Below are 12671 nucleotides of genomic sequence, written 5' to 3'. Positions count from 1 at the left end.
TAAGTTGACCCCTAGGAAACTATTGATACTGGATAGGAATGGAATCGATTGGCATACAAAAACAGCATGTGAAAAATAAAAGTTTTCATTTTCATACAAATTGTATGGGAAAAGTTTTCCTCGATTTGTGGCTTTTCTAGCCGGAAATTTGTTTTGGTTCCATACAAGCTTTTGATCCTTAATAGGAATGGGATCGATTGGCATCAAAAAAAAAGTTTGTCAAAAATGACCTTTTTCTCGCACCCTGTATGTTTTTTCCAAAATCTGTAAAAGCCAATCTTCATTAATTTGAAATCGAGGGAAGGTCTTCTTAGACCGTTTTCTCGTAGCAGCACGGGATCTGGTAGCTGCTCTCACTGACCCAAAAAGAAAATCCACCCTGTATATGTCTTCAAAAATGATATTGAGGTTTCTAATATCATTTTTTTCTAAACTGAATAGTTTGCGCGAGAGACACTTCCAAAGTGGTAAAATGTGTATCCCCCCTGTAACTTCTTAAAATAAGAGAATGATAAAACTAAAAAAATATATGTTGTACATTACCATGCAAACTTCCACCGAAAATTGGTTTGAACGAGATCTAGTAAGTAGTTTTTTTAATACGTTATAAATCCCCTAAATACGGAACCCTTCATGGGCGAGTTCGACTCGCACTTGGCCGCTTTTTTAACACGGTGTTAATTTATTTGTACCTAACCGTTAGCAAGCTTCAAACCTTCAAGAAAAGAGCGTATGATAGTCACTTTAGTAACAATATCTCGGAGACCGAGCTTTGCTCGAAAAACATATAAAAACTCAAAAATAAGCGTTTTCCCAGAGATAAGACCTAGCTAGATCGATTTTTCGCCCCCGAAAACCCCCATATACCAAATTTCATCGAAATCGTTAGAGCCGTTTCCGATATGCCCGAAATATATAAATATTTATAAATAAATAAACAAAAATTGTTCGTTTAAAGGTATAAGATTTTGAGTAATCACGGTTTCAAAATTGGGAACAATGTCAAAATGTATGTCCGTGACCACAACACTACAAAAAAAAGTTGTGTTACTTACATATATTGTACAGTTGTAGCAAAAAATATAACGAATAGAGCTCTAAATTTTGAGATAAAAATCGGATTTTCCGAGAAAAATGACTAGACATGTTCTTTCCGTGTGCCCTTCATTTATTGTGTGGGTATCACTACATAGTATAAAACAAAGTCGCTTTCTGCTGTCTGTCTGTCCCTATGTATGCTTAGATCTTTAAAACTACGCAACGGATTTTGACGCGGGTTTTTTAATAGATAGAGTGATTCAAGAGGAAGGTTTATGTATAATTTGTTAACCCGTGCGAAGCCGGGGCGGGTCGCTAGTTTTTTATAAAATATAATTTCTTTCCAGGCTTCCCCCCCTACGAATGGTGGGCAGACCCTCCGGACGAGGTGAAACTGCGGGCCTACGTGTTCAACGTGACCAACCACGACCGGTACGTGCGGGGGTTGGACGACAAACTCAACGTGCAAGAGTTGGGACCCGTCGTTTACTTGTGAGTACCTGGGTCAATTTCAAATGATAAATAATACTTATGTACTAAAAAAATCTCCCTTTTCATTATAACGGTGTCTTATGAAATGAAATGAAAAACTTTATTTTCAGGCAACTATTGGCCCATAGATAAATACCTGTAAAACTAGCATACATATTATTATAAAATATGTATAATTATCTTAAAACTAAAGACACAAAATTATGGCTGCGATGCAGTTCGTACGCCGCAGTGTCAGGGAGCCAGCCGCGGAACTTGACACTCTTCGGCCTAAACTCCTCCTTGGTGAAGGTCGCTAGGTGTTCAGTCGGAACGCTCACCACAAAGTATAGGTACAAAATAAATGTACATGTAGTCTTGTATCATACTTTATATGTATAGTACCTAGGTAGACTAAATTAGGTATCGCATGCACACGACATGTTTGCTTGATACAAATGTATTTCACCTTAATATGATTGTACCATTTGTACCGGTCTACTTAGTCCGAGTCGTGATGATGGTTATATTAATTGTAATGCAATGAATAGACACGCTATAACATTATGATGTGATCGTGCATAATCGCTTATCAGCGGAGTAGCCCCGTTAGGTCATGCGAGTTATTATAATTATGAAGCTTAGTAATAAAACTAATAATTGATAATCTATATACATAAATGCAAGTGTCCTGACTGACTGACTGACTGACTGACTGACTGACTGATTCATCAACGCAGAGCCGAAACTACAAAAGATAGAAAGTTGAAATTTGCACACTAGGTTGCATTTATAAAGTGTACAAGAGATAAGAAGCGATTTTGAAAAATTCAACCCCTAAGGGGGTTAAAAAGGGGATGAAAGGTTGTATGGGGAACAAGTTTTATTTTAAGCTAAGAATTTGAAACTTTGTACAAATGTATTATATTAAAAAACAAGAAAACTAATTTCAGCGTTTTTGAAAATTCATCCCCCAAGGTGGTGAAAAAGGGGTTAAAAGTTTGTATGGTGATCAAATATTTTTGTGAGTGTGGGACTTGAAACTTTGCATATGGGGATATTATTATAAGACAGGAAAAGTAATTTCAGCGTTTTTGAAAATTCATCCCCTAACAGGGTTAAAAAGGGGTTGAAAGTTTGAATCCATTACAAATGCTTTGAAACTTCTTAGAAAGGCATAATAGCCGATTACAAAAAAAAATTAATTGCAACGTTTTTGGAAACTCAACCCCTAAGGGGGTTAAAAAGGGGATGAAAGTTCGTCTTGGGGTGCAAATTTTATTTTGATCTAGAAACTTGAAACTTTGCAAAAAGGTATTAAATTAAAATACAAGAAAACAAATTTCATCGTTTTTGAAAATTCATCCCCCAAGGTGGTGAAAAAGGGGTTGAAAATTTGTATGGATATCAAATATTTTTTCGAGCGCGGGACTTGAATCTTTGCATTTGGGGATATTATTAGAAGACAGGAAAAGCAATTTCAGCGTTTTGTAAAATTCATCCCCTAACAGGGTTAAAAAGGGGTTGAAAGTTTGTACGGGTTTCAAATTTTATTTTAAGCTAGGAACTTGAAACTTCGTAAAAAGGTATTAAATTAAAATACAAGAAAACTAATTTCAGCGTTTTTGAAAATTCATCCTGTAAGGTGGTGAAAAAGGGGTTGAAATTTTGTATTGATACCAAACAGTTTTTCGAGCACGGGACTTGAATCTTTGGATTTGGGGATATTATTAGAAGACAGGAAAAGTAATTTCAGCGTTTTGTAAAATTCATCCCCTAATAGGGTTTAAAAGGGGTTGAAGTTCGTATAGCGTTCAAATTTTATTTTAAGCTAGGAACTTGAAACTTTGTTAAAAGTTATTAAATTAAAATACAAGAAAACTAATTTCAGCGTTTTTGAAAATTCATACTCTAAGGTGGTGAAAAAGGGGTTGAAAGTTTGTATGGATATCAAATATTTTTTCGAGCGCGGGACTTGAGTCTTTGTATTTGGGGATATTATTAGAAGACAGGAAAAGTAATTTCAGTGTTTTGTAAAATTCATCCCCTAACAGGGTTAAAAAAGGGTTGAAAATTCGTATAGGGTTCAAATTTTATTTTAAGCTAAGAACTTGAAACTTTGTAAAAAGATATATTTTTAATATGCAAGAAAACTGATTTCAGCGTTTTTGAAAATTCATCCCCTAAGGTGGTGAAAAAGGGGTTGAAAGTTTGTATGGATATCAAATATTTTTTCGAGCGCGGGACTTGAATCTTTGCATTTGGGGATATTATTAGAAGACAGGAAAAGTAATTTCAGCGTTTTGTAAAATTCATCCCCTAACAGGGTTAAAAAAGGGTTGAAAATTCGTATAGGGTTCAAATTTTATTTTAATCTAAGAACTTGAAACTTCGTAAAAAGATATATTTTTAATATGCAAGAAAACTAATTTCAGCGTTTTTGAAAATTCATCCCCTAAGGTGGTGAAAAAGGGGTTGAAAGTTTGTATGGATATCAAATATTTTTTCGAGCGCGGGACTTGAATCTTTGTATTTAGGGATATTATTAGAAGACAGGAAAAGTAATTTCAGCGTTTTGTAAAATTCATCCCCTAACAGGGTTAAAAAGGGGTTGAAAGTTTGTACGCGTTTCAAATTTTATTTTAAGCTAGGAACTTGAAACTTTGTAAAAAGGTATTAAATTAAAATACAAGAAAACTAATTTCAGCGTTTTTGAAAATTCATCCTGTAAGGTGGTGAAAAAGGGGTTGAAAGTTTGTATTGATATCAAACATTTTTTCGAGCGCGGGACTTGAATCTTTGGATTTGGGGATATTATTAGAAGAAAGGAAAAGTAATTTCAGCGTTTTGTAAAATTCATCCCCTAATAGGGTTTAAAAGGGGTTGAAGTTCGTATAGCGTTCAAATTTTATTTTAAGCTAGGAACTTGAAACTTTGTTAAAAGTTATTAAATTAAAATACAAGAAAACTAATTTCAGCGTTTTTGAAAATTTATCCTGTAAGGTGGTGAAAAAGGGGTTGAAAGTTTGTATTGATATCAAACATTTTTTCGAGCGCGGGACTTGAATCTTTGGATTTGGGGATATTATTAGAAGACAGGAAAAGTAATTTTAGCGTTTTGTAAAATTCATCCCCTAACAGGGTTAAAAAGGGGTTGAAAGTTTGTACGGGTTTCAAATTTTATTTTAAGCTAGGAACTTGAAGCTTCGTAAAAAGGTATTAAATTAAAACTGCAAAAAATTTGTATTGGTATCAAACATTTTTTCGAGCGCGGGACTTGAATCTTTGGATTTGGGGATATTATTAGAAGACAGGAAATAGTTATTTTCGATACAAGTGCGAAAAAGAGGAAATTCGAAACGAGTGGCGATAAATTAAAACACGACCGAAGGGAGTGTTTTAAATTGACACGAGTTGCGAATTACCTATTCGCACGTGTATCGAACAACGTTTTACAGTACATATGGCACTTTAAAGTTTCGACATACGCACGAAAAGTGCTATTTTACGCACTAGTGCGGAAAAGTAGCCCCATATGTACTGTAAAGTAATTTTAGCGTTTTGTAAAATTCATCCCCTAACAGGGTTAAAAAGGGGTTGAAAGTTTGTACGGGTTTCAAATTTTATTTTAAGCTAGGAACTTGAAACTTCGTAAAAAGGTATTAAATTAAAACTGCAAAAAATTTATTTCAGCGTTTTTGAAAATTCATATTTCAAGGTGGTGAAAAAGGGGTTGAAAGTTTGTATGGAGATCAGATATTTTTGTGAGTGCGGGGCTTGAATTTTTGTACAGAGGCATTTATTAGAATACAAGAAAAGTAATTTCAACGTTTTTAAAAGTACATCCCTTAAAAGGGTTAAAAAGGGGTTGAAAGTTTTTATGGGGTTCAAATTTTATTTTAAGCTAGGAACTCGAGACTTCTTAAAAGGGTATTTTATTAAAAGAGAAGAAAACTTATTTCAGCGTTTTTGAAAATTCATCTCTCAAAGTGGTGAAAAAGGGTAAAAAGTTTGTATGGAGATCAAACATTTTTGTGAGTCTTTGTAAAATGGCATTTTATTAAAATACGCGAAAAGTAAATTCAGCGTTTTTAAAATTCATCTCTTAAAGGGTCGAAAGGGGGTTGAAAGTTTGTAAAGTTGCAAACAAACTTGAAACTTCGTAAAAAGGTATTTCATCAAAAGAGAAGAAAACAAATTTCAGAGTTTTTGATAATTCATCCCCATGGTGGTGAAAAAGGGGTTGAAGATTTGTATAGAGGTCAAACATTCATTTGAGTGCGGGACTTTAATCGTTGTAAACTTTGTATATGGGCATATTATTAAAATACAAGAAAAGTAATTTTAGCGTTTGTAAAAATTCATCCCCTAAAATGGTTAAAAAGGGGTTGAAAGTTTGTATAGGGTTCAAATTTTATTTAAAGCTAGGAACTTCAAACTTCGTAAATAGGTAGTTAAGTAGTAGGTTTTATTAAATAGAGGACATGAAAATCTTCTGGTTGAGAGGGATTATATCGAGAACAATTTTATTCAGTTAGGGGCTTGAAGCTTCGTAGGTTGTGAAAGACAAGTATCATGCGTTGTAATATTAATAATTAACAAATGATTAACCGTCTTACTGCGATCTTTTGCTGCATAATGTTCTAAGCTAATGTAGAATATATAACCACCAATATACAAATCCACGCGTACGAAGTCGCGGGCAACAGCTAGTCTATCTATATATATAAATGCAAGTGTCCTGACTGACTGACTGACTGACTGACTGACTGATTCATCAACGCAGAGCCGAAACTACAAAAGCTAGAAAGTTGAAATTTGCACACTAGGTTGCAGTTGTAAAGTGTACAAGAGATAAGAAGCGATTATGAAAAATTCAACCCCTAAGGGGGTTAAAAAAGGGATGAAAGGTTGTATGGGGTTCAAGTTTTAGTTTAAGCTAGAAATTTGAAACTTTGTGAAAATGTATTATATTAAAAAACAAGAAAACTAATTTCAGCGTTTTCGAAAATTCATCCCCCAAAGTGGTGAAAAAGGGGTTGAAAGTTTGTATGGAGATCAAATATTTTTGTGAGTGTGTGACTTTAAACTTTGTACATGGGTATATTATTATAAGACAGGAAAAGTAATTTCAGCGTTTTTGAAAATTCATCCCCTAACAGGGTTAAAAAGGGGTTGAAAGTTTGAATCCATTACAAATGCTTTGAAACTTCTTAGAAAGGCATAATAGCCGATTACAAAAAAAGTAATTGCGAAGTTTTAGAAGATTCAACCCCTAAGGGGGTAAAAAGGGGATGAAACTTTGTCTTGGGGTGCAAATTTTATTTTAAGCTAGGACCTTGAAACTTTGCAAAAAGGTATTAAATTAAAAAACAAGAAAACTAATTTCAGCGTTTTTAAAAATTCATCCCCCGAGGTGGTGAAAAAGGGGTTGAAAGTTTGTACGGAGATCAAATATTATTGAGAGTGCGGGACTTGAGTCTTTGTATAAAGCCATATTATTAAAACTCAAGAAAAGTAATTTCAGCGTTTTTAAAAATTCACCCCTTAAAAGGGTTAAAAAGGGGATGAAAGGTTGTATGGGGTTCAAGATTTATTTTAAGCTAGGAATTTGAAACTTTGTAAAAATGTATTGTATTAAAAAATAAGAAAACGAATTTCAGCGTTTTCGAAAATTCATCCCCCAAGGTGGTAAAAAAGGGGTTGAAAGTTTGTATGGAGATCAAATATTTTTGTGAGTGTGTGACTTTAAACTTTGTATATGGGTATATTATTATAAGACAGGAAAAGTAATTTCAGCGTTTTTGAAAATTCATCCCCTAACAGGGTGAAAAAGGGGTTGAAAGTTTGAATCCATTACAAATGCTTTGAAACTTCTTAGAAAGGCATAATAGCCGATTACAAAAAAAAGTAATTGCGAAGTTTTAGGAAATTCAACCCCTAAGGGGGTAAAAAAGGGGATGAAACTTTGTCTTGGGGTGCAAATTTTATTTTAAGCTAAGACCTTGAAACTTCGCAAAAAGGCATTAAATTAAAAAACAACAAAACAAATTTCAATGTTTTTAAAAATTCATCCCCCGAGTTGGTGAAAAAGGGGTTGAAAGTTTGTACGGAGATCAAATATTTTTTAGATTGCGGGACTTGAGTCTTTGTATAAAGCCATATTATTAATTCTCAAGAAAAGTAATTTCAGCGTTTTCAATAATTCATCCCTTAAAAGGGTTAAAAAGGGGTTGAAAGATTGTATAGGGTTTACATTTTATTTTAACCTACGAATTTGTAACTTCGTAAAAAGTTATTTCATTAAAAGAGAAGAAAACTATTGTTAGCGTTTTTCAAAATTCAATATTTAAAAAAAGGAGAAAAAGGGGTTGAAAATTTGTATGGAGGTATATTTTTTGTAAGTACGGGACTTGAATCTTTGTATAATGACATATTATTAGAATACGAGAAAAGTAATTTCAGCGTTTTTAAAAATTCATACCCTATAAGGGTTCAAAAGGGGTTGAAAATTTGTATAGGGTTCAAATTTTATTTAAAGCTAGGAACTTGAAACTTCGTAAAAAGGTATTTTATTAAAAAACAAAAAAACTTATTCAGCGTTTTTAAAAATTCATCCCCCGAGGAGGTGAAAAAGGGTTTGAAAGTTTGTATGGAGATCAAATATTTTTGAGAGTGCGAGACTTAAATCTTTGTATAAAGCCATAGTATTAGAACACAAGAAAACTTATTTCAGCGTTTTTAATAATTCATCCCATAACAGGGTTAAAAAGGGGTTGAAAGATTGTATAGGTTATAATTTTATTTAAAGCTAGGAACTTGAAGCTTCGTAAAAAGATATTTTATTAAGAGAAAAGAAAACTAATTTCAGAGTTTTTGATAATTCATCCCCCAAGGTGGTGAAGGGGGTCGAAAATTTGTATGGAACCCAAATATTTATCGGAGTGCGGGACTTGAATCGTTGTATAAAGGCATATTATTACAATGCAAGAAAAGTAATTTCAGCTTTTTTAAAAATTCATCCCCTAAAAGTTTAAACAGGGGTTGAGAGTTGGTAGAGGGTTCAAATTTTATTTAAAGCAAGGAACTTCAAACTTCGTAAATAGGTAGTAGGTTTTATTAAATAGTGGACTTGAAAATCTTCTGGGGGTTGAGAGAGATTATATCGAGATTATCGAGAACAATTTTATTCAGTTAGGGGCTTGAAACTTCGTAGCCAGGTTGTGAAAGACAAATCTCATGCGTTGTATAATCATTAACAAATGATTAACCGTCCCTACTGCTATCTTTTGCTGCATAATGTTCTAAGCTAATGTAGAATTTATAACCACCAATATACAAATCCACGCGTACGAAGTCGCGGGCAACAGCTAGTAAATAAATATGTATATATCCATCTCACAAAGGATACGTTGTACAACTACATTCACAAAGTTAGGTTTATGTTTGTAAAGTTCTAAAATATTAGCTTTCAAACCGGAGATCGTATTATTAAATTGTACAACGAGACTTAATCGCGTATCTAAGGTTTAAGATTTACCTCCGACCATCGATCGAAGATCGCATGTTAGATCACCGGCGGGTACTTCCCTATCCTACAAGTTTCATGGATCTTTTTGGGTTGGGAGCTCACTAGATTGGAGTACGGAACGGACTACAACAGTGGTTCCTAACCCGGGGGTAATTACCCCCGTGGGGGTAAAACTGGTATTTTACGGGGGTAATAAGCTAACCTAATAATAACAATACAACAAACTTACACGTTTTATTTTTTATTACCATTGGGAGGAGGGGTAAAATCAGGTTCCGTAATAGTTGGTCATATAGGGGTGACCGGACTGAAAAGGTTAGGAACCACTGGACTACAAGCTACAGGCTTCTCTAGTGAGAGTCGTGGACTTTTTCACTTTTGAACTTTATTTTCTTCAGTCCAAGTCACGCTTAACCGCTTCTTATAGGTTTTCTTGTAATCTAAGGGCAAACCACTGTTTTGTGTTAATTTTTAGGGTTACGTACCTACCTCAAAAGGAAAAAACGGAACCCTTATAGGATCACTCGTGCGTCTCGTCTATCTGTCTGAGCGAAAATATGTTTTAGGTACAGAAAAGAAAATACCGGCCAAGGAACAAGATGATTTCTGACATTAAATGGGGCATTATCTATGAAAAGGGACCTTATTGTCGATGGCGCTTACGCCGCACAGCGTCGCGCTGCATTGTATTGATATCGGAGCATCGTTAATAATGGCGTAAGCGCCATCGACAATAAGGTCCCTTTTCATAGATAACGACACAAATAGTCGAATGACGTCGTTGTGTTTGTTTCAGAGAGAAACTCCTCCACTCAAACATTCGCTTCAACGAAAACAACACGCTCACCTACACAGCGAAGCGGTTCGCCATCTTCTTGCCCGATGAGAACGACATAGATTTAAACGCTACTATCATCGTGCCCAATCTAGCGCTACTGGTAAGTTAATATTTACAATACCTACACAGCGAAGTGGTTCGCCATCTTCCTGCCTGATGAGAACGATATAGATTTAGACCCTACTATTTTCATGCCCAACCTAGCGCTACTGCTAAGTTCAAACATGTTCAAATTAGCCACATACTTCCTAATACGACAATCTGCCCGGGGCTGGGATCGAACCAGCGCCTTCTTCATTCGCGGTAGATGTCATAACCATTACCTCACCAGAGTTGATTCGAATAGAAGGTAGGAAAAGATCTTTTGAAGATAAAATATGAAAAAATAGTTTCGGGGAGGCTAGGTAAATTTCAAAACCACTAAGTTTGATTTAAGCGCCATCTATTGACAAATTTACACAACAGTTCCTCTCGACTAAAACAGGTAGCACTCACGGAACGTATCCCCGTGAAATGTGCCTGATAATTATAGATAAGGTACCGATTTTCTTCAGTCACATCAGCAAATGTGTGGGAACTCTTTCAAATTTTATAAATAAAACACCAATGCTACATAAACTGCCATTTAATTATAAAAACTGCTTATTTGACTAAAGCGCCATCTATTGACAAATTTACGCCACAGTTCCTCTCGGCTCAAACAGGTAGCACTCGTGGAACGCGCTGCCCAGTACCCCCGTGAAATGCGCCTGATAATTATAGATAAGATACTGGTTTTCCTCAGCAGCGTCAGCAAAAGTGTGGGAACTCTTTCTGCATTCGTCGACGAAGAAATCCATGAAATATCGGTTTGCTTTAATGGCGGCTTTGTCTGAGGGATGGTACTTGCTGAGTTTCCATTCGTACGCGTTCTTTTCTGGGTGAAATTGGACGCCGTAGAAGGGGTACCTGAAATATGATTTGTTGGAAGAAAATTACATGCCTGTTAAAATTTTATTTCGCCGTACGCCGTATGTCAAATAAAACGTTACACACACGCCAAGTACTTAGCAGCAGCCTATTTCCCGATATATAGCGTTGTACACTAGAAAGTATATGTACTTGGTGTGTACTTGGTAGACTTGTGGTCAAAAATCTTTCATACTTTATAATCTTACTGAAAACTTATTTACCTATTATGTTCAACGGTGGCGATGAATTGTACGCCGTAATAGTCGTCACCGTATGACGTCACTCGCCAGTCCTCAGTCAAGTTGTGGGAGATCAGGTTCTGAAATAAATTAATAAATCTTTTTAATCGTAAACCGAATTTCCAACACAACCAACACATCACGATCAAAGTGCTAGTTGGGAAAAGAACCTCTACAATTGTAAGAAAAGATTCCAAGTGCAAGTGGGAAGCTGGGGGCCAATCCAAGATGACAATCGTACAGTCACCACACGGGATTTTACCATTTAGGGTTCTTGCTAAATTGGAAATTCTATAGCGTAAGTATTGAACAATCAATTTAACTAGGCCCCTAAATGGCGCAACAATCGCGGAGCGTGATGGTACATCAAAATGTACTTATTTATAAGCATCCGTCATTGCCATATCCGATATACGGATATCATCACCATCAGGTATTGATACTATTGTTACTGGAAGACCTGATAGTTATATGTACAGTCAGAGGGAGGTGACACCCCCCCCCCTGCATAGGCTGATTGTATGCAGGGGGGAGGGTCACCTCTCTCTGTAGCTGACTGTACATACCAGTAAGCAAAATTAAATATTTAAAAGTGTCGAGACATGGACGCCCAGAGAGCTATGGTCGTCATGCTGAGCATCAACCTTCAAGACCGCGTGAAGAATGTCCAGATCCGACGGCGCACCAAGGTACAGGACCTGGGATACGTCATTAACAAACTAAATTGGAGTTGGCCCGGACAAGTTGCTAGACGGAGTGATGCCTGGCAAAAATGTTAACAGGATGCAGTGCTATCGTATGAAAGGAGCGCTGGCGCCCGTTAGTTCGTTAAGTGGATGACATTCGGAAGATTGCGGGTCACTGGATGAGATTCGCTCAGGACCAACACAAGTAGAGTACTGGAAGTGAGGCCTATGCTCAGCAGTGGGCGATAAAGGGCTGGGGCCTTACCATGATGTCCTTATTGCGATTCTGTTTAGGACATATACTGAATTGCTAATGGACGGAGCTACATATGCGACTCAGGGCCGGATCTAGGGTAGAGCCAGTGGAGGGGGCGCTCTAGGCGCCAAAGGGTAGGGCGGGCGCCAAAGTGGCAAATGCTGTGAAAACAAACATCTTGAAAAAACGGACGGGTAACTACGGAACCTAATACTGAGCATGGAGCGCCAAAACTTAATCTCGCTCAACCCTGATCGAGTACTCGGGCCGGCGCTGATGCGACTTATATAGCTCCGTCCTTTAGCGATCAGTTTAGGCCCTAAACAGAATCGCAATAAGGACATCATGGCACAGGGCGGACACGCCAAACATCAAAAATCATTTGCGCGTCATTGTGTATGTGTGGGTAAGTCGCTTTACTGAGAGTACGCCAGAAGTCCGGCAGATTCATGTCGCGGGGCGAGGTAATGCGAGTCGGGGCGGGGCGGTGCGTGGCCGTGCTGTATGATAATACTATTACTTATTCTGTGATCATGGTAAGGCCCCTGATATCATATCATATCATATCATCATATCATATCATTTATTCCATTGTAATCATGTTCATTTGTACGTTTGGTCTTACATTTGGCAAGTAGGTACATGATACCCAGCTAGGGTG

General features: G+C 36.4%; 1 protein-coding gene across 1 annotated transcript in view; it reads left to right on the top strand.

The window, feature by feature from the left end:
* Positions 1 to 12671, top strand: part of LOC134660527 (scavenger receptor class B member 1-like) — a 76719-nt gene that overhangs the window by 43915 nt on the left and 20133 nt on the right. Inside the window, exons 5-6 of the mRNA XM_063516302.1 lie at positions 1386 to 1530; positions 9837 to 9978. Coding sequence (XP_063372372.1) covers positions 1386 to 1530; positions 9837 to 9978 — 287 coding nt within the window. The remainder of the gene's footprint in view (positions 1 to 1385; positions 1531 to 9836; positions 9979 to 12671) is intronic.

Source organism: Cydia amplana, chromosome 27 (assembly GCF_948474715.1).
Source record: "Cydia amplana chromosome 27, ilCydAmpl1.1, whole genome shotgun sequence".
Classification (NCBI taxonomy): Eukaryota; Metazoa; Arthropoda; class Insecta; order Lepidoptera; family Tortricidae; genus Cydia; species Cydia amplana.
The sequence above is the reverse complement of the archived record's forward strand: the minus strand, read 5'-3'. Positions and strand labels throughout refer to the sequence as shown.